Source organism: Pongo pygmaeus, chromosome 19 (assembly GCF_028885625.2).
Source record: "Pongo pygmaeus isolate AG05252 chromosome 19, NHGRI_mPonPyg2-v2.0_pri, whole genome shotgun sequence".
Lineage (NCBI taxonomy): Eukaryota > Metazoa > Chordata > Mammalia > Primates > Hominidae > Pongo > Pongo pygmaeus.
Window position 1 is genome coordinate 72,020,258 of NC_072392.2, and position 26,306 is coordinate 72,046,563.

The window sequence follows — 26,306 nt, forward strand, 5'->3', positions numbered from 1 at the left end:
CAGTCACAGCCCTCGAACAACATGAGGCCCAACTCAAGACTCCTGGGTGGTGGTGGTCGAGGTGGGGGGGCTCTGTAGCCAGTAGAGCACTGTGGGGGCAAGAGACTGACTTGATGGCTTGGAGCCTCACATGCCCGCCTAGTGGAGTGGTCCTGAGGGATATGACTTCTTTGGGCCTTTCTGCTCATTTTTGGAACCTGACCCGAGAAGGAGCCCATCTCCAAGACAATGTCCTGCCCTCAGGGAGGGTCTGGCAGTTTTTATCCCTAAAGGCTGGGGTTCTCAGCAGAGCATCCTAGGCTGTAGCGCCCGCGACATCTTGCACACAAGAGGCGGAATCGCCTGTTGATGAAGAGCAAGGCTCTGGAATCTGTGATCTTGGGCCACTCACTTCACTTATCAATCCCTTCGTTTCCTTCTTGCCTGTTACATGCGGTCTGCAATCTACCCCTCAGAGGCGCTGATGAGCTCACATGAGCCTGTGACATAAAACACAGCACGGCCCTGGTGCAGTAAGAGTTCAGGAAACGGGCTGCTGCTGTTGTTACCGTGGACCCAGGCGGAAACAGAGCAGCCCCGCCCCTGCCGCAGGCATATAAAAGTGACCACTTGGCCGGTCACGGTGGCTCACGCCTGTGAACCCTGCAGTTTGGGAGGCCGAGGCGGGTGGATCACCTGAGGTCAGGAGTTTGAGACCAGCCTGGTCAACATGATGAAACCCCGTCTCTACTAAAAATACAAAAAATTAGCTGGGCGTAGTGGCAGGCGCCTGTAATCCCAGCCGCTCAGGAGGCTGAGGCAGGAGAATCGCTTTAACCCTGGAGGTGGAAGTTGCGGTGAGCCGAGATCGCACCATTGCACTCCAGCCTGGGCGACAGAGCCAAACTCCGTCTCAAAAAAAAAGAAAAGGGACCACTCACTTTGGTCTGATTCTTCAGTTCTCATGGTCCTTTTACATCGGTCATTTCATTGCATTCTCCAACAGTGTCTGAGGGAGACACTGGTGTCCCATTTTGCAGAGGTGAAAACTGAGGCTTGGCAAGATTAGGTAGCTTGTCCAAGGACACACAGCTGGTGCTTCCAGAGCGACACCTGGCTTTCTCTACCCAAAGCTCTTGGGGAGTCTCTCCCATCCTGGGATCTTGAGGGTCACAGGAAGGAACTGGGTGGTTTGCAGTGGGATCCTTCACCTAGTGCCTTCTGACCTTGCAGATAAAATACCATGAGGAGTTTGAGAAGAGCCGCATGGGCCCTAGCGGGGGCGAGGGCATGGAGCCAGAGCGCCGGGATTCCCAGGACAGCAGCAGCTACCGGCGGCCCCTGGAGCAGCAGCAGCCTCACCACATCCCGACCAGTGCCCCGGGTGAGTGCGGGGCCTGTTGGTGCAGACGACCTGAGGCGAGGCCAGTGGGGTGGGGAGGAAGCCAGGAGAAGACAGACAGACAGACAGACAGATACACCTTCCGGAGCCTTGCTCTTAATCAACAGGCGATTCTGCCTCTTGTGTGCAAAAGGGGACAGAGGACCTAAGGCCGGGCCAGCTGGGGTGGGGAGGAAGCCGGCGAGAGACAGACACACGTGCACACAGACACGTGCACACACACACACGCACGCACGCATGCGTGCAGGCGTGGAAAGGACTGCTTCCCAGGCCCCCAAGTTCCATTCTCATCCAGGAAGAGGACGTGAGCACCAGGGTCAGGCCTGTACTGGGCCAAGAGGATTGAAAGGAGAGGCCCCCCGGTCATGGGGCTCAGAGCCCCTGCTGTGGAATACACCACACAGGCAGAGGTGCACACGTGGACATCAGCCTTTGAGCTGTGGGGCTTGAGCCAGGTTGGGGGTGGGGTGGAAGCGCATGGTATGGACTTCTCAGGAGCTCTGGGAGGGGCTGGGTTTGGCAGGACAGTTTCCGAGCCCTGTCTCCTCCCATCTTCCAGTTTACCAGCAGCCCCAGCAGCAGCCGGTGGCCCAGTCCTATGGTGGCTACAAGGAGCCTGCAGCCCCAGTCTCCATACAGCGCAGCGCCCCAGGTGGTGGCGGGGTGAGTAACCCTGGCTGGAGGGGAGAGGCCAGAGGCAGGGGGTCCTTCGGGAAGGCTTGGACACAGCTCATGGATTCTCCTGACCTTTGCACCCACCCTCTGTTGTGTGTGATGATAAGGATCTCAGCCTTGTGAGCAGAGACGAAATGGGTTGGCGTAGTGGGCAGAGGCTGGCTGGGACTGGGGCCCTGCGTTCCAGCCCTGGTGTACCATGGGCAGGTCACTCACCCTGCTTTGGGTGGGGTTTCCTTACCCCAGCTACCTGGGAACACACAAGGCACCTTTCTGCATGGGGCCTTCCAGCCCTGGGCGCTGCTCTCCTCGCTTCATGAGGATGGCCCCCACATCCTTCAGCTCTCAGGCTGCCCCTGCCTCTGAGGGGCCTCCCCAGCCATGTCGTGTAAAGCTCATCACCCTGATGCTTTGCATCACTCGACCCCACTGGCTGCCAACTAAAAAGAGCTTTTTCCAACTAAAAAGAGCTCTTTGTGTTGGTCACCTTCTCTGTGTCCCCTGCTGGCCTGGGGACCCTGGCAGCGTCCCTCTGGTTCACCTACTCTGAGCCAGGCCTAGAGCAAGTTAATAAGCCCAGCAGGAACGGGGTGAGATCAGGCTTCCTGAGCCCTCAGAGCTGAAGTCCCGGCTCTGTAAGTCCTGCCACTCACTCCACCCATGGGTGCTGCTGAGCCACCCTTACCAAGCTCCTGGCAGGCTCAGCGCCTCCAGGCTGGGTGCCTGGGAATTCAAAGTAGCTCACGTAGGAGCAGAACAGATACTTAGATAAAATCGCCTGAGATAGTGGCTGGCTGGAGTCTGATGCTCTGGGCACACAAACAAAGGGATGTTAGGACTGCCTAGGGCACTGTGGGCGCAAGAGTTAGTCTGAAGGATAAGGTTCCAGGCAGCCCACCCAGTCCCTCCCTCCTCAATGGGTCTGTCCTGGATGTGTAGAGTCCATCTCTGAATATAAAGCCACCTCTCTGCCCTCTGGGGACTTACATTCCAGTGGGACAAACAAGAAAACAATAAGAAAATAGGTATATAACATAAGGTCAGCGGTGACACGCTATGAAGAGAAAGACAGCAGGGTGAGGGATGGATAGAAAGCAGCTGGATTAAGACATTTGGCCGGGTGTGGTGGCTCACGCCTGTAATCCCAGCACTTTGGGAGGCCAAGGCGGGCAGATCACTTGAGGTCAGGAGTTCGAGATCAGCCTGGCCAACATGGTGAAACCCCCTGTCTACCAAAAATACAAAAATTAGCCAGGTGTGGTGGCATGTGCCTGTAATCTGTAATCCCAGCTACTGGGGAGGCTGAGGCAGTAGAATTGCTTGAACCCGAAAGGCAGAGATTGCAGTGAGCCAAGATTGCGCCATTGCACTCCAGCCTGGGTGACAGAGCAAGACTCTATCTCCAAAGAAAAAAGACATTTGGCTGGATGCGATGGCTCACACCTGTAATCCCTGCACTTTGTGAGGTCAAAGTGGGCAGATCACCTGAGGTCAGGAGTTCGAAACCAGCCTGGCCAACATGGTGAAACCCTGTCTCTACTAAAAATATAAAATTAGCTGGGCATGGTGGTGCATGTTCATAATCCCAGCTACTTGGGAGGCTGAGTCAGGAGAATTGCTTGAACCTGGGAGGTGGAGGTTGCGGTGAGCCGAGATCACGCCATTTGCACTCCAGCCTGGGCAGCAAGAGTGAAACTCCGGCTAGAGAAAAAAAAAAAAAAAAAAAAAAGATGTGACATTTGAGCAAAGTCCTCAATAAAGGAAGGAGTGAGCCGTGCAACGAGGACAGCAAGTGCAAAGGCTCTGAGGCAGGAATATTCTAGGAAAGTTCAGGCAGCATCAGGAAGCCTGAATTGACTAGAGTGGGAGAGGGTAGGAGGTCTGATTATTCAGGGACTTGTGGGCCCCAGGAAGGCATCTGTGACGTGTGGTCTGTGCAGAGTGACATAGGTTTTTGAAAGACCACCCTGGCAGCTGTGTTGAGAAGAGGCAGTGGTTTGAGGGTAGAAGCAGGGAGACCGTCAGGAGGCTGTTGCAGGATACAGGCATGGATGGAGCGGCTCAGCCCAAGATAGAGGTGATGAAAGAGACTAAGGTTACTTCATGTGAGCTGTGACCTCTTATCCCATAGACCTGTTGGTTTCAAACTGTCCTGTGGAGCCTCAGAGACAAGTCAAGGGCAGGGAAGGTCAGGGGAGGTAGAATGTTGTCTATAGCTATAGGATTTATTTTTCTTTTTTTTTTCCTCTTTCTTTTTTTAAACTCCATCCTGGTAGTAGGTGACGCTGTAGATTTTTGTGTGCCTTACTGAACATTACCTAGATCTAGGGCTTAAGCGGCAGATTTTGGCTGAGGCTTGGAAGGTGGAACCTGATAGACACGTCTTCCGTCCTCCGAAGATTTTTCTCCCAAGGAAAGGTCTTTGTCCTGAACTTGGACAGGACTCATCATGGCTTCTAAAAGAAACTACTGGTGTTTATAATCATACAAATAATAGCATACAGGTCATGTTTTTTCTGGTTTTTTTTTTTTTCTTTTTTGAGACAGGGTCTTGCTCTGCTGCCCAGGCTGGAGTGCAGCAGTGGTGCAATCACAGCTAGCTCACTGCAGCCTTAACCTCCTGGGTTGAAGCGATCTTCCCACTTCAGCCTCCTGAGTAGCTGAGACTACAGGCATGTACCACTAAGCCTAACTAATTTTTTATTTTTTGTTGAGATAGGCTCACGCTAGTACTTTGGGAGGCTGAGGTGGGCGGATCACTTGAGACCACGAGTTTGAGACCATCCTAGCCAACATGGTGAAACCCTGTCTTTACAAAAAAGCACAAAAATTAGCCGGGCATGGTGGTACACGCCTATAGTCCCAGCTACTTGGGAGGCTGAGGCAGGAGAATCACTTGAACCCGGGAGGCGGATGTTGCAGTGAGCCAAGATCACACCATTGCACTCCAGTTTGGGTGACAAAGCAAGACTCCATCTCAAAAAAACAAAGGCTGGGGGGGGGGTCTTACTCTATGTTTCCCAGGCTGATTTCAAACTTCTGGGCTCAAGCAGTTCTCCTGCCTTGGCCTCCCACAGTGCTGGGATTACAGGCGTGAGCCACTGCACCTGGCCTGCGGGTCATGTTTTTAGACATTACTCTATCATCATGGCTGGTGGACCTTACTGCAGTCCTGTTCAGGGAGGTGGGGCAGAGCTGATGTGACACGGTCCCTGCTCTGCCTCTGGCCCTTAGTAGCTGCCAAAGCTTGTAAAATATCGATTGCTCTCAGAAAGCAAGACACAGAGGTAAGAATCTTTGTAGCAGAGCCTGGTGCTCCATTTCTGAGTTCACTGCTCCCCCAGGCTCTGCTCCAGGGTCCTGGAGAGTTAGAAAAAAATGCTCAGACCCAGGTGAGCCGGCATCCAGGGCCCTAGGCTGACCACACTTCCCCCACAGAAGCGGTACCGCGCGGTGTATGACTACAGCGCTGCCGACGAGGATGAGGTCTCCTTCCAGGACGGGGACACCATCGTCAACGTGCAGCAGATTGACGACGGCTGGATGTACGGGACGGTGGAGCGCACCGGCGACACGGGGATGCTGCCGGCCAACTACGTGGAGGCCATCTGAACCCGCAGCGCCCCCATCTGTCTTCAGCACATTCCACGGCATCGCATCCGTCCTGGGCGTGACCCGTCCATTCTTCAGTGTCTCTGTTTTTTAAAACCTGCGACAGCTTGTGATTCCTACCCCTCTTCCAGCTGCTTTTGCCAACTGAAGCCTTCTTCTGCCACTTCTGCGGGCTCCCTCCTCTGGCAGGCTTCCCCCTTGATCGACTTCTTGGTTTTCTCTCTGGATGGAATGGGCATGGGCCTCTCTGGGGGGGGGGGGCGAGGCCCGTGGGGCAGGGCTGGAATGGGAGACCTGTTGGCCTGTGGGCCTCGCCTGCCCCTCTGTTCTCTCCCCTCATGTCCTCCTGCCCAGCTCCTCACATACCCACACATTCCAGGGCTGGGGTGAGCCTGAGACTGCCAGGACCCCAGGTCAGGGGCTCCCTACATTCCCCAGAGTGGGATCCACTTCTTGGTTCCTGGGATGGCGACGGGGGCTTTGCCGTTGTGTAGGGACCAGTGGGATGGGCTCTACCTCTCTTTCTCAAAGAGGGGGCTCTGCCCACCTGGGGTCTCTCTCCCTACCTTCCTCCTCAGGGGCAACAACAGGAGAATGGGGTTCCTGCTGTGGGGTGAATTCATCCCCTCCCCGCGCGTTCCTTCGCACACTGTGATTTTGCCCTTCTGCCCACGCAGACCTGCAGCGGGCAAAGAGCTCCCCAGGAAGCACAGCTTGGGTCAGGTTCTTGCCTTTCTTAATTTTAGGGACAGCTACCGGAAGGAGGGGAACAAGGAGTTCTCTTCCGCAGCCCCTTTCCCCACGCCCACCCCCAGTCCCCAGGGACACTTGCCTGCCTTCTAGGCTGGAAGCCGTGGTCCCGAAGTGTAGGGCAAGGGTGCCTCATGACCTTTTGGTCTTCAGCCTCCCTCAGCCCCCAGGATCTGGGTTAGGTGGCCGCTCCTCCCTGCTCCTCGTGGGAAGATGTCTCAGAGCCTTCCGTGGCCTCCCCTCCCCAGCCCAGTGCCAAGCGGACTTGGAGCTGCACAAAGTCAGCAGGGACCACTAAATCTCCAAGAGCTGGTGTGCGGAGGCAGGAGCATGTATGTCTGCAGGCATCTGACATGCAAGCGTGTGAGTGTGAGTGTGAGAGATGGGGCAGGGGGTGTGTCTGTAGGTGTCTCTGGGCCTATGTGTGGGTGGGGTTATGTGAGGGTACGAAGAGCTGTCTTCCCCTGAGAGTTTCCTCAGAACCCACAGTGAGAAAGGGAGGGCTCCTGGGGCAGAGAAGTTCCTTAGGTTTTCTTTGGAATGAAGTTCCTCCTTCCCCCCATCTCTGAGTGGAGGAAGCCCACCAATCTGCCCTTTGCAGTGTGCAGGGAGGAAGGTAAGAAGAGGTTGGTGTGGAGTTGGTGGGGGCTGCCACAGGGTCTGCAGCCTGCTGGGGCTAAGGGGTGGAGGAAGGCTGTGTCACTCCAGGCATATTTTTCCCCATCTCTGTCTGGGGCTGCAGAATAGGGTGGCAGAAGTGTCACCCTGTGGGTGTCTCCCTCTGGGGCTCTTCCCCTAGACCTCCCCCTCACTTACATAAAGCTCCCTTGAAGCAAGAAAGAGGGTCCCAGGGCTGCAAAACTGGAAGCACAGCCTCCGGGATGGGGAGGGAAAGATGGTGCTATATCCAGTTCCTGCTCTCTGCTCGTGGGTGGCCGTGACAACCCTGGCCTCACTTGATTCATCTCTGGTTTTCTTGCCACCCTCTGGGAGTCCCCATCCCATTTTCATCCTGAGCCCAACCAGGCCCTGCCATTGGCCTCTTGTCCCTTTGCACACTTGTACCCACAGGTGAGGGGCAGGACCTGAAGGTGTTGGCCTGTTCAACAATCAGTCATCATGGGTGTTTTTGTCAACTGCTTGTTAATTGATTTGGGGATGTTTGCCCCAAATGAGAGGTTGAGGAAAAGACTGTGGGTGGGGAGGCCCTGCCTGACCCATCCCTTTTCCTTTCTGGCCCCAGCCTAGGTGGAGGCAAGTGGAATATCTTACATTGGGAGATTTGGGGGCTTGGGGAGGCAGAGAATCTCTTGGGAGTCTTGGGTGGTGCTGGTGCATTCTGTTTCCTCTTGATCTCAAAGCACAATGTGGATATGGGGACCAAAGGTCAGGGACACATCCCTTTAGAGGACCTGAGTTTGGGACAGTGGTGAGTGGAGGGGAGGAGCAGCAAGAAGCAGCCTGCTGTCACTCAGCTTAATTCTCCTTCCCAGATAAGGCAAGCCAGTCATGGAATCTTGCTGCAGGCCCTCCCTCTACTCTTCCTGTCCTAAAAATAGGGGCCGTTTTCTTACACACCCCCAGAGAGAGGAGGGACTGTCACACTGGTGCTGAGTGACCGGGGGCTGCTGGGCGTCTGTTGCTTACCAAAACCATCCATCCCTAGAAGAGCACAGAGCCCTGAGGGGTTGGGCTGGGCTGGGCTGAGCCCCTGTTCTTCTCTATAGTTCACAGAGGTCTTTCAGCTCATTTAATCCCAGGAAAGAGGCATCAAAGCTAGAATGTGAATATAACTTTTGTGGACCAATACTAAGAATAACAAGAAGCACCGTGGTGAGCAAAGTGTGTTCTCCCAGCACTGCCTCCTGTTTTCTCCCTCTCATGTCCCTCCAGGGAAAATGACTTTATTGCTTAATTTCTGCCTTTCCCCCCTCACACATGCACTTTTGGGCCTTTTTTTATAGCTGGAAAAAACAAAATACCACCCTACAAACCTGTATTTAAACAGAAACAGAAATGACCACGTGAAATTTGCCTCTGTCCAAACATTTCATCCGTGTGTGTGTGTATGTGTGTGAGTGTGTGAAGCCGCCCGTTCATCTTTTTATATGGGGTTGTTGTCTCATTTTGGTCTGTTTTGGTCCCCTCCCTCGTGGGCTTGTGCTCGGGATCAAACCTTTCTGGCCTGTTATGAGTCTGAACATTTGACTTGAACCACAAGTGAATCTTTCTCCTGGTGACTCAAATAAAAGTATAATTTTTACCTGCGGACTTGGTTTCCTCTCTGGCTCTGAGGTGCTGGTGTGTGTGTCTGTGTGTGGGTGTGTGTCTCTAGCTGTAAGGTGCTGCTGTGTGTGTGTGCGTGTGTCTAGCTGTAAGGTGCTGCTGTGTGTGTGTGTGTGTGTCCTGTCTGCTTGGGGGCACTGGCCTGTGGCCCTCCTGGGAGCTCTGCTGCCCCTTAGGGAGAGAATGACTTGTCTGGACGCCAAGGGGTAGTTTGCTGCTGTCTCACAGGCCCTTGGCCTGTACTTCCTCCTTGATGAGAACTCCCCACCAACCTACTTCTGGCTTTCCACCTGCTCATTCCTCTCTGCCCAACTTGGTGATGCTCCCGGAAGCTTCCCTGAGCTCCGTCTCGTATTACTGTGTCACTTCCTCAGTGACGTATCTGTCTCCCCACTAGCCAGAGCCCTTGGGGCAGGTGATGAGTCTAATTCATCTCTAAATCCCCAGTACCTGCCCAGGAGCAGGTGCGGAGCTGTTGAATTAATGAATGAGCTTGGCTGGGGAGCAGTTCTAGCACTCTGCCGCTGCCAGGCAGACAGCAGGAGCTCCACGCATTTGAGGAACGAGATGACAGGGCATTCCGCAGTGGGACGGGACCTGGATAAAGCTGTCTGTAAGGTGGCCTGGCAACCCAAAGCACTATTCACAGTGCCTTCTGAATGTAATCTTTAATACACATCCCCTTTCTGCCTTCTTCCTCACAACCCTGTGAGAGAAGTAACTACTTATAGAGGGGCTCACTGAAACCCAGAAAGGCAAAGCAGATTGGTGGCAGTCATAGCTAGTGGCAGAGTGGGGCCTGAGACCCCCATGTGATGCTCACAGTCTGGTGCTGTGCCACCTGGCCATGGCAGGCCATGTGCCTGTGTCCTTGGCAGTTCTTAGATGCGTGTCTCCTGGGCTCCATGTTTTGCTCCAGGTGCCCAAGGTCTGTGACTGGCCAGAAGGCCAGGTGGCCTCCCCTCTTGCTCAGTGGGCTTGGGAAGAGGACAGTGGTAGAGAGGGGAATCTGGCCCTGCTCAGTGCTGCCAATCAGCCTCAGGTCCAGCTGCTTGAGGGGCATTTCTCTCTTGGGGCTCAGAACTAAAGCATTCTCCAGCTTCAGAATCACAGCAGGGCGGAGACGAGGAGGGCTCTCCTGAGCTGAGCATTTGTAATCTGGAGAATGACATGGCCATAGTCAGCCGAGCTGGGGCAGCGTGGGGAGCATCCAAGGCAGCCCTGGGTGGTATAATTAGAGACAGCACTGACACCTGCTCCCCTCCAGGGGCACAGGCAGCCCAATACTTTCCCAATAGAAGGGAATTAGTTGGCAAAGCTTGCCTCATGTCGGCCTGCCCCACTCCCCGGGAGGCTTCATTCACCTTCAGATCTATTTGAGGGAACAGTGCTTTGGGGGACATTGCTGCCAAGTCTCCACTCCCTGCTCACAGAAAGCTCTGCCTCCTGGAAGTGGGCCAATGGGAGGAGTTTCTGGATTTCCTTCTGGCAGTGGCCTAAGTTCTTGAGGTCTTGCATTATGAGGGGGTTACCAATATATCTTAACCCCAGGCTTTAAAAAAAATACTATTTGGGGTGGGGGCCAAGGAGACTAGGCCTCAGAGACGTCCTAGGGAATGTTTTAATTTAATAGAAAATAATTGAGGCTTATAAAAAGGCACAAAAATCCTGGCTAACACAGTAAAAATACAAAAAATAAGCTGGGCGTGGTGGCGGGCGCCTGTAGTCCCAGCTACTCGGGAGGCTGAGGCAGGAGAATGGCATGAACCCGGGAGGCGAGCTTGCACTGAGCTGAGATCGCGCCACTGCACTCCAGCCTGGGTGACAGAGCGAGACTCCGTTTATAAATGAAATAAATAAATAAATAAATGAATAAATAAATAGAAAAGAATAAACTAGTTCTCTTTTCCCCCTCAGAAGAAAACACTTGAATTTTTTTAATTTCAGGGATGCCCCCTGGGAATTCTTCAGTGTCCTCTCTGTGTACAACACTATGCTGAGCTTTTGGAAGAGGATACCAAAGAAAACAAAACTAGGCCGGGTGCAGCGGTTCACCTGCAATCCCAGCACTTTGGGAGGCTGAGGTGGGAGGATTGCTTGAGTCCAGGAGTTTGAGACCAGCCTGGGCAAAATGGCAAGACCCCGTCTCTACAAAAAAAGAAAGAAGGAAAACAAAACAGTGGGTAATGACTGCAAAGAGATGAAGGGGAGTGGGTGGAGGAGGGGTCTCTGGTGCTCGTCCTGTAGGTGGATCGACGTGAACGCAGTCCACTGCAAGCTGAGCAGTGCACGTGGGGTATAGGGGCCTTCCAGGCCAACAGGGGGAGCAATGTGGGGCAAGAGGAAGAATATGGACTTTGGTGTCTGCACGCCTAGTTTTGAATCCTGGTCTCTGACATTTTTAATTAATTTATTTTTTATTTTAATTAATTAATTTATTTATTTTGAGACGGAGTTTCACTCTTGTTGCCCAGGCTGGAGTGCAATGGCACAATCTCAGCTCACTGCAACCTCCACCTCCCAGGTTCAAGCGATTCTCCTGCCTCAGCCTCCCGAGTAGCTGGGATTACAGTCATGTGCCACCATGCCCAGCTAATTTTGTATTTTTAGTAGAGCTGGGGTTTCTCCATGTTGGTCAGGCTGGTCTTGAACTCCCGACCTCAGGTGATTCACCCGCCTCAGCCTCCCAAAGTGTTGGGATTACAGGCGTGAGCCGCCACACCCGGCCTTTTACTTTTTATTTTATTTATTAATTTATTTATTTTTGAGATGGAGTCTCACTCCGTCGCCCAGGCTGGAGTGCAATGGCACAGTCTCAGCTCACTGCAACCTCCGCCTGCCAGGTTCAAGCAATTATTTAGCCTCAGCCTCGCCAGTAGCTGGGGTAACAGGCACCTGCCACCACGCCAGGCTAATTTTTTTTTTTTTTTTTTTTTTTTTTTGAGACGGAGTCTTGCTCTGTAGCCAGGCTGGAGTGCAGTGGCGCGATCTCGGCTCCGCCTCCCGGGTTCAAGCAATTCTCTGCCTCAGCCTCCCAACTAGCTGGGATTACAGGCATGCGCCACCAAGCCTGGCTAACTTTTGTATTTTTAGTAGAGACAGGGTTTCACCATCTTGGCCAAGCTGGTCTTGAACTCCTGACCTTGTGATCCACCTGCCTTGGCCTCCCAAAGTGCTGGGATTATAGGCGTGAGCCACTGTGTCCGGCTGGTCTCTGACACGTCTAAGCTATGAACCATTAGGTAAGTTTCTGACCATCTCTGAGTCCCATCTATGAAAGACTCATAGGGAGGTTGAAATTGCACCACATGTACAATATCTGGCCCAATGTAGGAAATGTATAAATGTTAGCTTCATCCCCCAGGGAAGCCCACTGAGATCCACGTGAAACCTTTGTCTGTGTCTCCCCATAATGTGACCTTTAGAAGTTGCCAATGACCCACCCAATACCCAACCATGATTTTTCTGAGATAATCTGCCCGAGGTGTGTGAGAGGAAACGCAAAGAAGGCAGTCAGGAGGATTCACTCTTGGGGGAGCTGGCTAGGATCCTATCTCCTCCTACAGCCAGAGCATGCAGGCTCCATTTAGATACAAAGGGGTGGGATTGGGTTCCTGGGGAGAAATTGAGCCCCTTTGATTCTGCGGTTCTAAATCTGGCAGCTCCTTGGCTATCCACCCCCAGGCTTTGTGATTGGTTGGCTGTGGCTGGGGGGGCAGGAAGCTGCTGGTGGAGCTGCAGCATCCTTCAGTCTCAGGCCCCCGGGAGGGGGAGGGGAAAGAACCAGGGCTGAGCCGTGGAGGGAAGAGGAGCCATTTCTCTCCACCGACTGCAACCTCTGTGCTCACAGCTCTCACGTTTCACCAGAATCCAGGGGCCTGGTCGGCCTAGGAATTCACAATGCTGGATATTTTCATCCTGATGTTCTTTGCCATCATAGGCCTGGTCATTCTGTCCTACATTATCTATCTGCTCTAGTGGCCTGGAGCTGCGGCCGGAGTCTGTTGGAGAACAGCTCAGAAGGAAGGATGGAGCTGAATGGCCGAGTGCCCTGCTTGCTGACGCAGCGGTGGATTTTTGCTTCTGCTGTTATCTCGGGTATTGATTCAAAAAAAAAAAAGAAAAGGAGAAAAGAAAGAGTTGCTTTCCTATTTTTTTTCTCAGACCACTCTGAAAAGAATAAGAAATGCCAGCTTCTTTCTTTGGGACCTAATTTAAAATACAACTTTAAAAATTACAAATAAAATCCACAGTGTAAAGGATTTTTAGGCAGAATGGGTTGGGAATGATGGATGTGGCGGGGAGGGACTATTATTTCCTAATTTCTTCTTCAAGTTAGGTGCTCAAACTCAAGTTGTTTATTTTCTTCCGGTAATTAAAGGTAAAACACATCTTTGCATGTCAGCATACTTGCAACATAGTTGTTTACAACTATGCTTGTATAATTGCATTACTTATTGACTCATTCTTATTTGAGGGTGAGACAGCAAATAAATTTTACTTGGGGTAGGGTTTTTGGGGAGATGTCCAACTGTGGGATTTGGTGGAGAGGAGGGAGGAACTCCTGGTACTCTGCAGCTGTCCCCATCTGAGACTTTTTACTTCTGGGTTTCTTACAGCTCCTGGTCTCTCCAGTCCAATAAGAGGCCTCTCATCCACAGAAGCAGTCCCGCTGCCCAGCAGACCTCTTTCAGAGCCTTCCAGACACGGCTGACTCCTGGCAAGCAAGGGGCTTTTTGAGCTGAGAGGCACTTGGCTGGGACATCAGGAATTCATGGACATGGCTGGCAGATACTGCATATGTTTGAGCTGTAGATGGGATTGAGAACAGAAAGTTGAAATGGAGACTTATTAAAGTTACTGTGGAGAACCGCTCAAAAATTCATTTTGAATTAAGGAAACTTAAATTCATTTTAAGTTTCCTTAGATCTAAATGCAACTGCACATTACACTCAAATATGTTCCTTCCTTCTCACACACAGGACTCCCTTGTGAAACTCAAGGGGAAGTTCAAGTTGTCCATCTTCATCTATGAAGTAGTCACTTTATCCCTGTCTTTACAGATTGCACAATCTGGGGTTTTGTGGTTTCTCTTGTCTCACTCTCCAGCCAGGAAGAACTTGTCATTTGAGTTTTTAAAATGTATCATTTCTTCCCCACCTCAAACCACTTGTATCCCAGTTTCTCATTTAAAGGGAGAAATGGTTATATAGTCCTCTCTTTGCACCTGATTGAATTACAAATGATAGAAACAAGATGGCTATACTTATTTAGGAAAAATCTCTTACCCCAAAATGAGTGTGTGTGTGTGTGTGTGTGTGTGTGTGTGTGTGTGTGTGTGTGTGTGTGTTTTAATCAAAGACCTTTTCTGGAAAAAAAAAAAAACTTTCCACATAGTTCTCTGATGCATTAGAGTTGAAGAAACTATATATTTTGGGATTCAGAGTAGAATTGGCCTGCAAATCTGGGGTGTTTATTCCTTTTACAAGTCTATCATAATTGTTCTACATTTAATTTTCCCTTCTTGCTTAAAAGTAAACAAGGAGAGTCAGGAGTGGTGGCTCATGCCTGTAATCCCAGTACTTTGGGAGGCCGAGGTGGGCGGATCACCTGAGGTCAGGAGTTGGAGACCAGCCTGGCCAACATGGTGAAACTCCATCTCTACTAAAAACACAAAAATTAGTCAGCCATGGTAGTGCGCGCCTGTAATCCCAGCTACCCGGGAGGCTGAGGCTGAAGAATCGCTTGAACCCAGGAGGCAGAGGTTGTAGTGAGCCGAGATCATGTCACTGCACTCCAGCCTGGGAGACATAGCGAGACTCCGTCTCAAATAAAATAAAATAAATAAATAAACAAGGAGAAAGATTAAATAGTTTTTAGTAATAACATTGTGTCCAATTTCCGTGTTTTAAAACAAAAATTGAGGCATTATATGTCACAATTGAAATGGAAAAGTTGTATTTAAAAATTATGGACAAGGCCGGGCACAGTGGCTCATGCCTGTAATCCCAGCACTTTGGGAGGCCGAGGCAGGAGGATCACTTGAGGTCAGGAGTTTGAGACCAGTCTGACCAACGTGGTGAAACCCCGTCTCTACTAAAAATACAAAAATTAGCTGGTGTGGTGGCAGGTGCCTGTAATCCCAGCTACTCAGGAGGCTGAGGCAGGAGAATCGCTTGAACCTGGGAGGCAGAGGTTGCAGTGAGCTGAGATCACACCTCTGCACTCCAGCCTAGGTGACACAGCAAGACCCCATCTCAAAAAATAAAAATAATAAAAACATAAAAATTATGGACAAGAAAAAAACACTATTCTGGAAGCTTTGTTTTGGCAACAAATTATGTGACCTTTCGTAAGTCATTTAAACTTTAGGGCTAGGCCAGGTGCTATGGCGCACGCCTATAATCCCAGCATTTAGGGAAGTAGAAGCAGGAGGATAGCTTGAGGCCAGGAATTCCAGACCAGCCCAGGCAATATAGCGAGACCCCATCTCCACAAAAATAAAAAATAAAATAAAAATAAATAAATACATAAACTTTAGGTCTTCTGTTTATTCTATCAAATGAAAAGTGTTAGGCCAAGGTCACATTATCTCTTTGGAAACTACATCATTGAGAACAGAATTCCCATGGAACGAACTCTTAATGGTTCGCTGGTAGTCCCCCTTTTCTGAATATTCTCCCCAACCTGACATTTTATAATGAAAATTTAACTGCAAAACTTTTTTTTCACCAACAGCCAGATTTTGATGAGAAAATGGCCATATTTATTTACTCCAAATATATATTATATCTGTGATAATTTGCCTAAACTGTTTAAGGAATATTAACAAGTATGATACTGCATCGTAGTATGTAGCAAAAAGATAGGTAATCTGACATACATGGATGCAAGAAGCATGGCTGTGAACCTGGATATACTTAGAAATGATCTTCAGTGGAGTTCTTGATGTGACATTTTCCACTAAAATATTCTTCTAACTCTGGTATATCTTAGTGTTATGAACTATAATTTCCCTCTTCAAGCCAAGACAGCAGCTCTACATCCTTACCTAGGTAATTCAGGCAAGCGCCAGTATTTTGGAGGGGTCCAAATTATAGTTAGTTATGATGGTATAGATCTTTAAGGTATAGTCTAACCAAGCTTGCTCTGGTCTTTTGTGACATCAAGGCTTCTCAGTCTGTATTCATGTAAAGTTGAAACAACTAATCAATTCAGCGAAAAAAAATCAGCAGATTTCACTCATACACTGGTAATATATACCACTGGTATTGGGTACAATGTAAGGAGAGAAGATTACCCATCTCTTCAGTTACTTGTAAAATATGATTTTAAAAAAATAAATCAATACATTTTGGAAAAAATGTATGACTTTGTGCTTATATTTATGCAACAATATGCTAGCTTATAATAGGGTTTTACTGTGTTATTTTGATAGTTGTTTAAATTTTACATTTAAACTATTTGTATTTTGGCATCCCAAAACATAATAAAATACTGAAAAAAGTTACTTCTGTAATATAAGATTTTGTATAAATTTTATAAATCTGTGTCATAGGGTAATTTTGTCCAATAAAATGTCAATGAGATAAAAACCACTCTGAATAATTATAAATTACTTAGAAAAAATCAAGTGACAATGCTAAGAATCATTACACTAATACCTGCTTTCTTGATGAAAACAGGCGGTTTGTGGGGAAGAATGATGTATTTATTTTATTTTTTGTTTTTTGAGACAGAGTTTCGCTCTTGTCACCCAGGCTGGAGTGCAATGGCATGATCTTGGCTCACTGCAACCTCCGCCTCCTGGGTTCAAGCGATTCTCCTGCCTCAGCCTTCCGAGTGGCTGGGACCACAGGCGTGCACCCCCATGCCTGGCTAATTTTTGTATTTTTTAAAGTAGAGATGGGTTTTCATCATGTTGGCCAGGTTGGTTTGGAACTCCTGACCTCAAGCTATCCGCCTGCCTCAGCCTCCCAAAGTGCTGGGATTACAGGTGTGAGCCACCGTGCCTGGCCAAAATATCATTTTGATTTTAAATTACTCAAAAATAATGGGACTTTTCCTTAGTAAGGCATCGAAGCACAACTGAAGTGGAAAATTGTCTTTGCAAATTACATGCTTTGGCTTTATCAAACTATAAATATTTTCAAAGCCTAGAGTGGCCTCTTCTAAGTCAGTTTCGTGCCCATCTATTTTAAACAAAAATAAAACCAAAGTCATATATTAAGAGGGGAACAGAAAAAGCCATTGACACCACTTCCATTATAAAATCAAACACACTAAGGCAGATACATTAGAAATGTTTAAGAACATCTTTGTACTTAAAATTTAAACTGTGAGACTGCCAGGTGTGGTGGTGGCTCACGTCTGTAATCCCAGCACTTTGGAAGGCCGAAGCAGGTAGGTCACTTGAGGTCAGGAGTTGGAGACCAGACTGGCCAACATGGTGAAACCCCATCTCTACTGAAAATACAAAATTAGCCGGGCAAGGTGGCACATGCCTGTAATCCCAGCTACTCAGGAGGCTGAGGCAGAAGCATCACTTGAACCCGGAAGGTGGAGGTTGTAGTGGGCTGAGATCACGCCACTGCACTCCAGCCTGGGCGACAGAGAGAGATTCAGTCTCAAAAAAACAAAACAAAACAAAACAAAACACAGGCTGGGAGCAGTGGCTCATGCCTGTAATCCCAGCACTTTGGGAGCCTGAGGTGGGCAGATCACGAGGTCAGGAGTTCGAGACCAGCCTGGCCAACATGGTGAAACCCCGTCTTTACTAAAAATAAAAATAAATAAATAAATAAATAAATAAAGCTGGGCATGGTGGCACGTGTCTGTAAATCCCAGCTGCTCAGAAGGCTGAGGCAGGAGAATTGCTCAAACCCAGGAGGCGGAGGTTGCAGTAAGCCGAGATTGCACCATTGCACTCCAGCCAGGCGGCAGAGCAAGATTATGTCTCGAAAAAACAAACAAAAAACAAACAAAAAAACACCATAAGAGGCCAGGCACTGTGCTTCATGCCTATAATCTCAGCACTTTGGGTGGCCGAGGCGGGGCAGATCACCTGAAGTCAGGAGTTTGAGACCGGCCTTTCCAACAAAGTGAAACCCCAGCTCTACTAAAAATACAAAAATTAGCCAGGCGTGGTGGTGTGTGCCTGTGGTCTCAGCTACTCAGGAGGCTGAGGCAGGAGAGTCGCTTAAACCTGGGAGGCAGAGGTTTCAGTACAACAAGATCGCACCACTGTACTCCAGCCTGGGTGACAGACTCTGTCTCAAAAAAACACTGTTAAGATCTTATAGTCATGGGAAATTGCAGGTAATCCACAATATTTAATTACATATTTTATTTTTTGAAACTGATATTAAGCTATGATAATTGTAGCATTTCTAGTTTAGCAGTAATTGGAATATTCATTGCTTACAGATTTAATCACTGAATTAAATAGCAGAACAGTGCAGAATACTGTTCTATAGATTATTGTTTATGAGTTATTGCTAGTAAATGAAATTATTTAATTTTATGTTAATATTAAGTGTAAGTATACACATACATAAATATACAGCTAATTGCAATATTAATTTATATTAAGACATTTCTTTTTTTGATCATGGTAGAGCTATAATTAACAGCTTAAATGAAGATAAGTTCCCCCACAAAAAGCTTAATGACTTGCATAATGACAAACTCTGAACAAGATGGAATGTTTTCAATTTTAACATAGTTTTATTAATATAGTAAATAAACAAAATTTAGCAAATATCAAATATTTAGTATCAAAGAAATTTTACCATAAAAACAATACTTCTGAAATAGCAATGCATATTTTCGTTATACGCACCTTTAAGAAAGCAGTGATCTCGGAATGTCTACAAGTATTACTATTATTATTTTAATTTAAGAGTCTTTCAAAGGCCAAATCGTTGTGGTTTGTGGGGTTCTTTTTTCAGTCTCTAGTTATTTGAGGAATTTTCTGGAGTTATATTTTTCTTCTTTTTTTTTTTTCAATCTTGCCCTTAAATGGAATATATTTGTTTTCTTGATGAAAAGAATGCAATCTTAGTCCTTTGGAATTTTTTTTCTTTTTTAACCTGGAGAAGACTGTTCAATACAGCTATCTTTCAGGTCACCTTTCCTAGCTTAGTAATGCCTCAAAAACCAAGGAGCATATGTCCATATCCTGATTTCTTACAGGTTTCACAGTTACCTGCTAGTGGAAGTGCTACAGAAGTCACATTGTTAGTAAGATATCCAATAACCAAAGAGGCTTTTGTAATAGCCTTATTTTTACCCTTCACAATATTTATTGACATAAAAATCTGTAATCATACAATTGAGTACTATTTGCATAAAGAGGTTAACCTTTTAGTAATAATCACAAAGAGGTTAGTGTTTGTTATTCATTGACATAAGATGGTATTTCCAGCTGTACCTTCTGTTGGGTATCTCATAATTGGCATGAGAAGGAATCCTCCAAAAAAGTGTTGAAGTTTCATAGTTTCACAAGATACAGAGAGCTTATCACAAGTTGTACATTTTCAATTAGTTTCTAAGGAAGATAGCATCATTAGTTTGTTAGTACTATTATGGTGCATGGTGTGTGTAGACATAATAATAAAGATAAAGATAATAATGTGTTATTGAACTTGCCTTCTAAGGGAGTAAAAAATCATTCTCCAAATCAAAGTCAAAGGAGGCTGAGGAAATCATTACAAAAATGAAAAAGGAGCTGGGCGCCCAGGTCTGCTAATTTACGCCAATCTTTTTTTTTTTTTGAGTTGGAGTCTTGCTCTGTCACCCAGGCATGCAATGGCGTGATCTCGGCTCACTGCAACCTCCGCCTCCCGGGTTCAAGCAATTCTCCTGCCTCAGCCTCCCAACTAGCTGGGATTACAGGCGCCCGCCACCATGCCGGGCTAATTTTTGTATTTTTAGTAGAGACAGGGTTTCACCACGTTGGCCAGGCTGGTCTCTTGGCCAGGCTTGTCTTGAACTCCTGACCTTGTGATCTGCTGCCTCGGCCTCCCAAAGTGCTGGGATTACAGGTGTGAGTCACTGCGCCCAGCAGCCAATCTTCTACTTTAAAAAACAGTACAGGCTAAATTATCTGACTTGTTAGTACTTTACATAGTTATGTTGTTATGACTGTTCCAGAGTTAGTGAGAAATTGACAGTCTCCTAATGTTTTTAAACTATTCATTTTCCAAATGCTCTTTTTTTGTGAGAGTATGACTGCCTATACCATCACTTAAACATTGATAATAATGGTAATAACAACATATGCTTTTAAAAGTTAATTTCCCCTTTAAAATTTGACATTACACTTTATTCCTCATGACAAAGGTATTCGGCAAAAAAGAATGGACCACTGAATTGAAAAAACTCCAAATTTGGTCATAAATGTTATTTATATGTTTTAACAATTGAATGGACAATTTGTCAGCTTGCTTTTTATTGGTGGCAGAATGACACAGTTTATTTCCTGCACCCAAAGAATGAATCAAACTTTTTATGTTCCAAATTTTTGGTAAGGATGATATAATAATCTCACAATTATTGAGAATAATGAAATAAATAATGAGGTTTTTTTTTAAAATTACAGCAGCAGTCATGTCAGTTCAAGTGTATAAAGAAGATTCAAAACCCAGACCAAATATGTTTTACATGCTTCTTTTGTAAACTTGCTAAAAATAATTGCTGTGGAGACTGGAATAATTCAAGGAATTCAAGGAAACTTTACAATGCCAAACTTCTTTCTCTAAGGAAATGAAATCTAGAATCCATTTAATAAAATATTAAAAATATTCACTATTGCTGGGCATGGTGACTTACACCTGTAATCCTAGCACTTTGGGAGGCTGAGGCAGGTGGATAACCTGAGGTCAGGAGTTTAAGACCAGCCTGGCCAACATGGCAAAACCCTGTCTCTACTAATGATACAAAAAAATTAGCCGAGTATGGTGGCACACACCTGTAGTCCCAGCTACTGGGGAGGCTGAGGCAGGAGAATCGCATGAAGCAGAGAGGCAGAAGTTGCAGTGAGCCAAGATCACACCACTGCACTCCAGCCTGGGCAACAGAGTGAGACTCCGTCTCAAAAAAAAAAATAAAATTTCACGATTTATATTTAAATATGTTACGCTTTTTTCCTTATTTTTTCTTTCCCTCACAGATAGTTGAAGAGGTATATTCTTAACTTGGAATAATCAGTGTTTTGATAGATCTATGCTTTGCAAGCATGTATAGGAAAAAAGAGAGGGGAAAATGAAAAAACTAAGGTATTATTTTATACTCTGATATCTGCCAACTTTTAATCTTTATAATTCAATTCCATTTATAATTCAACTGAGGGTGAATTCTTACATTGAGAAGAAGAAAATTAAACCAGGATAAAAGCAAGAACTTTGTTTTTGCATAAATATGCTAATGAAAAACTGGAGAAAAAAATTCCTGCCACCAATGGAATTGCAGTTGGAAAATCCATCTAAGAAAGACAGTTAAACTTCTCACCCTCCAGAAATGAAGGTAAGTGCTTTACTACTGAAATACAATAAAATCCTGTTCTCACAATTTGTATTTTCTCCACAATTTTCACTCTTCCTCAGTCCTATTCATCTCTGAGTCCCTCTTACCAAACATTTCAGAATTTCCCACAATTTACACCCTACTTCTGCAGATACTTTCCATATCTTCTAGTGTTTCTTTCCTTCATCAGCTCCAAAGGTGAGTTAAATCAAGAGCTTGGGTAAAGAAGGCCAGCCTCTGAGAAGTCCAGGTGGAAGCAATGTGTCTTCAGAAGTAAAGTGCTCAAACCCAAGGAGAAAAAAATGGGATGGGAGATCCAGGAGGACTCCACTATTATTATCTACTTTACTAGTAAAAGTAAAAGCAGTAGTGGCAGATGCTAGTCAGGCTGAAACAGTCCTGCAGCTTCTTGGAATCTATATACTTGAGTGAAGAGAACTGAACCCCACTCTCTCATGGGCTGCTGTAAACCACTCACACTTTTAGTTTCCTTTGTCAAATCTTGTTTTTTTGTCTTGTTTTGTTTTGTTTAGAAACAGGGTCTCACTCTGTCACCAGGCTGGAGTGCAATGGTGCAATCATAACTCACTGCAGCCTCCAACTCCTGGACTCAAGGGATCCTCCTGCCTCAGCCTCCAAAATTGCTGGGATAACAGGTGTGAGCCACTGCACCCAGCCAAATCTCACTTTTTAAGATAGGGAGAAAAACTTTAGGAAGAAGTAAAAACTATTTGTAAAGATTATTCTGGCAGCAGAATAGCTATTTTCTTTCATTTCATTTTTCTCTTATTTGCTACATTTTATTTGAATCCCCAGTAAAAGATGATTTGATTGTATTGAGACAATATATACCTTCCTGTATGTATAGACCCTTTGTATGATTATCTTAAAGAAGGAAATATATGTCTCTGAGTGTGTGTGTGTGTATATATATATATATATAGAGAGAGAGAGAGAGAGAGAGAGAGACATATATGTATACTTTGTTTTTTATCCATTGGTTCATGTAAAACATGAAGAAAATATAATGTTCTTTGTAAGCATATGCCAAGAAGGTAGTAAAAATTGTGATTTGTATTCTACACATTCCAAAACACCATATTGCAAATCTTCACAAAACATTCTGGGCTATGTCTATACAACTTAGACAAAGTGAACATACACACTATTTAGTGAATTTGGGTCTAACTATAAAATGGAATTTTCTCTTGCTTCAAAAATGCATACATACAGGTTGGCTGGTCCCAGATTCTTGAACAGCTAACATTCTATTTTGGTTTGGTGTTAGGTTGACTAAAACCTGTAGAGGCAGAGCTTGTTTTCCAGAGAAATCTCAGTACATTCTTGAGTCTGCCTGTTATTTTTATATTAATAATGATGTACGTAGTTGCTTTTAAAATTCTATCCAGCTTTTGAATTCTTAGGTTATTTAGATGATAAAAAGTCCCATGGATGCTATTTTTTGAGTGAAAAAGTAGCACTCCTCTAATCATTCGTTCAGTGAGGTTCTCTAAAGGCAAGGCTTTCTGAGGATTTAGGTAGACAGAGGAGTATTCATGGTCAAATACAGGACCTCCTTATGGAAGTTAGCCTGAGCATGTACAAGATGGAACAAATTCAAAAAGCTTCTGTCATCTTCATCACGGTCTCCTATATGCCATACATAGTAGGGAAAAGAAAATGACAGTTAAAATGTTAAGTATATAATTTATTTTATTAATTAATTTAATTTTTGAGATGGAGTCTCCCTCTGTTGCTCAGGCTGGAATGCAGTGGTGCCATCTCGGCTCACTGCAACCTCTGCCTCCTGGGTTCAAGCGATTCTCCTGCCTCAGCCTCCCGAGTAGCTGGGATTACAGGCATGCACCACCACACCTGGCTAATTTTTGTATTTTTAGTAGAGACGAGGTCTCTCCATGTTGGCCAGGCTGGTTTCAAACTCCTGACCTCAGGTGATCCGCCCGCCTTATACGTATATAATTTATTTGAAACATAAGATGTTCTAATTTTCCCTAGTAATATTTATTTCTTTATTATTATTTTTTGAGACAGCGTCTCCCTGTGTCGCCCAGGCTGGAGTGCAGTGGCACAATCTTGGCTCACTGCAAGCTCCGCCTCCTGGGTTCAAGCGATTCTCCTGCCTCAGCCTCCTGAGTAGCTGGGACTACAGGCGCCTGCCACCATGCCCAGCTAATTTTTTTGTATTTTTAGTAGAGACGGGGTTTCACTGTGTTAGCCAGGATGGTCTCGACCTCCTGACCTTGTGATCCACCCGCCTTGGCCTCCCAAAGTGCTGGGATTACAGGCATGAGCCACCGCGCCCGGCCTTCCCTAGTAATATTTAAACAGAAGACTTTTTGTTAGTGACTTTACTAAGTCAAGTTAACTACTGAAATCACGGAATTATATAAGAAAAGTAGATTAGAAGTCAGAAGAAAAGGATGCTCATCCATGCTTTATTGCTTCTAACTTTGAGACCTTGGTAAATCAGGTAACTTCTCTAAGCCTTAGTTTTCCTCATCTGTAAAATAGGGTTAATTATCATGTTGGTTACTTAATAAACCTATAAAATAATATTTACAAATATATTTTTATGCTAGTGACAGTTGGTAAGTGAGCAAGTTAAATTTTTTTGCTGTGCAAAATTGAAAGTGGTTCCTTTCAAAGCAGACTCTTCAACTTTATATTCTCCATTAAAACCAATACCAGATTTTTAAAGTGACGAAAGCCAGGAACTAAATATATTGCAAGGAAAAACAAACAAACAAGAAGTCTGCTCCCTCTATTTATTGTTAGTTTTTTTTTAAAAAAAAAGTCAACATAGAAATAGCTTTTTTTTTTTTCTATACTTGGACTGTTAGAGAAAAATATCTCTGTTTTAGGTGGAGGCTACAGCGCATTTTTACGCACACCTGTGCACCAAGTACATTCCTACTTACCAGACATAATTGATTGCAGCATTTCCATTATAACACATGCAAATGCATTTGCCACACTCTGCAGGAAGTTATTTCTTTCCACTGGAGTGCTAAAGACTTTGCAGACTTTTTGCATCATTTTAACAGTCCAATCCATGCAGTATAGTTCTTTCTCACACACCTGATTTAGACATATAAAGCATTGTAAACCTTCATGTGAAGAAAGCTATAGAATTTGAAAATGGTGAACAATGATGAATAATTATAGTCTGTGATTTTACATAATTTATGATACCTGACACCATACTGAGCCTATACATGGGAAATGCTCTTGTATCTAATACTATTTTGCTTTCAAATGGTACAATTTTAATGGGAAAAAAGTATGAAGTAAATACAAGCCTAATTTAAGATTATCATAGAATATTATTTACTAATGAAATAACTAATATTGAAAACAGGCCAGGCACGGTGGCTCATGCCTGTAATCCCAGAACTTTGGGAGGCCAACGTGGGCAGATCACCTGAGGTCAGGAGTTCGAGACCAGCCTGGCCAACATGGTGAAACCCTGTCTCTACTAAATACAAAAATTAGCCAGACATGGTGGCGAGCGCCTATAATCCCACCTACTTAGGAGGCTGAGGCAGGAGAATCACTTGAACTCAGGAGGCAAAGGATGCAGTGAGCGGAGATCATACCACTGCACTCCAGCCTGGGGGACAGAGCCAGACTCCGTCTCCAAAAAAAAAAAAAAAAAAAAAAAAAAATATATATATATATATGTATTGAAAACAGTTACTGAACATAGAAAAAAAATTCTGCTCATTTACTCATTCAATAAACATTTATTGAGCACCTGCTAGGAGCTGAAGATACAATGACAAACCATAAAGACATGGCTCTATTTTCAAGAAGTCCAATGAGGGTGACAGACAAATGGGCAATTTCAATAAGCAAGAGAATTCTATGGTATTGTCGACTTTCCATCTTGAGAATTTTAGGGAATATTTGTTTCTTCATTATTGAAAAGATAAATATTTAAAGATTACATGTTCCTAGCTAAAATTGACTGAAAAGTAAAAGGTTTCTTTACTAACATCCTTAATTGCCAGTTTAACTCACATAGCCAAATAAATAATGCATATTAAAATAAGCTGTATAGTAGTGTAACTAAATAATAGCACTGTGATAGGAAAGACCTATTGACTATTTATTATGTGTAAAGTACTGTACTAGGAACTATGAAAGAAATAAGTGACACAGTACTGGATTTCAAAGAGCTTGCAGTCTATTTTGGGAGATGACCTAGCCCACACATACAGTGGCTTAAGGACACTAATAGTAAACGAAGATAGAGAAGACAAATCAGAGGCAATTCAGAGAACTTTAATGATCAGAATTGACACGTTAATCAGAGAAGGCTTTCTAGAGAAGGCTTCCCCACCCCTAGTGATTTTCTCTTCATTACATTTGCTATAGTGCTGCCAAAATGATCTGCCAAAAACACAAAACCAATTATGTCTCTCCCCTTCATAAAACTTTTCAGTAGCTCCCTATTAGAAAATGGGTTCAAGCTCCACAGAATGGCCCACAAAACCCTTCCTTACCTAGCCTCTCCCTTCATGTCTAACCTCACCTCCTGCTACTCTTCTGCAGATTCTACCCTTCAGAAATCATACTGAACTGCTTACAGTGTCCTGAATACAGTCACATGATCCCATTTTTCTTCTGCCTTGAATAATCTGCTGCCACCCTCTATCTGCCTGGTGAACTCCTACTTATTCATTTACTTATTTATTTTTCAGAGACAGGGTCTCCCTCTGCTATGCAGACTGAAGTGCAGCGGCATGACCATAGCTCACTGCAGCTTCAAACTCCTGGGCTCAAGTGATCCTCCCGCCTCAGCCTTCTGAGTAGCTAGGACGATAGGCACACACCACCACACCCAGCTAGTTTTATTTTATGTTTTGTAGAATTGAGGCTTTCCCTATATTGCCCAGGACGGTCTTGAACTCCTGGCCTCAAGTGATCCTCTGGGCTCAGCCTCCCAAAGAGCTGGGATTATAGACATGAACCAATGCCCCAGCCTTTCATTTAATTAATTTATTTTTTGAGATGGGATCTCATTCTGTTGCCCAGGCTAGAGTGCAGTGGTGCT

The 26,306-nt window shown here is 45.7% G+C and overlaps 2 protein-coding genes and 1 non-coding gene across 7 annotated transcripts in view; 2 read left to right on the plus strand and 1 right to left on the minus strand.

The window, feature by feature from the left end:
• Positions 1–8,686, plus strand: part of LASP1 (LIM and SH3 protein 1) — an 80,179-nt gene extending 71,493 nt beyond the window's left edge. For all 4 annotated transcript variants that reach the window (XM_054458046.2, XM_054458047.2, XM_063656972.1 and 1 more), the window contains 3 exons: positions 1,213–1,363; positions 1,941–2,044; positions 5,495–8,686. In XM_054458046.2, coding sequence (XP_054314021.1) covers positions 1,213–1,363; positions 1,941–2,044; positions 5,495–5,668 — 429 coding nt within the window. In that variant the 3' untranslated portion in view covers positions 5,669–8,686. The remainder of the gene's footprint in view (positions 1–1,212; positions 1,364–1,940; positions 2,045–5,494) is intronic.
• Positions 8,687–11,957: 3,271 nt separating this feature from the next.
• Positions 11,958–13,585, plus strand: LOC129017450 (uncharacterized). The gene is made up of 2 exons (XR_010124762.1): positions 11,958–12,802; positions 13,324–13,585. It is a non-coding gene; the product is annotated as an uncharacterized LOC129017450 (transcript).
• Positions 13,586–18,420: 4,835 nt separating this feature from the next.
• The window catches only part of FBXO47 (F-box protein 47), a 33,217-nt gene continuing 25,331 nt past the window's right edge, over positions 18,421–26,306 (minus strand). For both annotated transcript variants that reach the window (XM_054458055.2, XM_054458057.2), the window contains exons 10-11: positions 24,169–24,328; positions 18,421–22,879 (exon numbers count right to left, since the gene is read on the minus strand). In XM_054458055.2, coding sequence (XP_054314030.2) covers positions 22,764–22,879; positions 24,169–24,328 — 276 coding nt within the window. In that variant the 3' untranslated portion in view covers positions 18,421–22,763. The remainder of the gene's footprint in view (positions 22,880–24,168; positions 24,329–26,306) is intronic.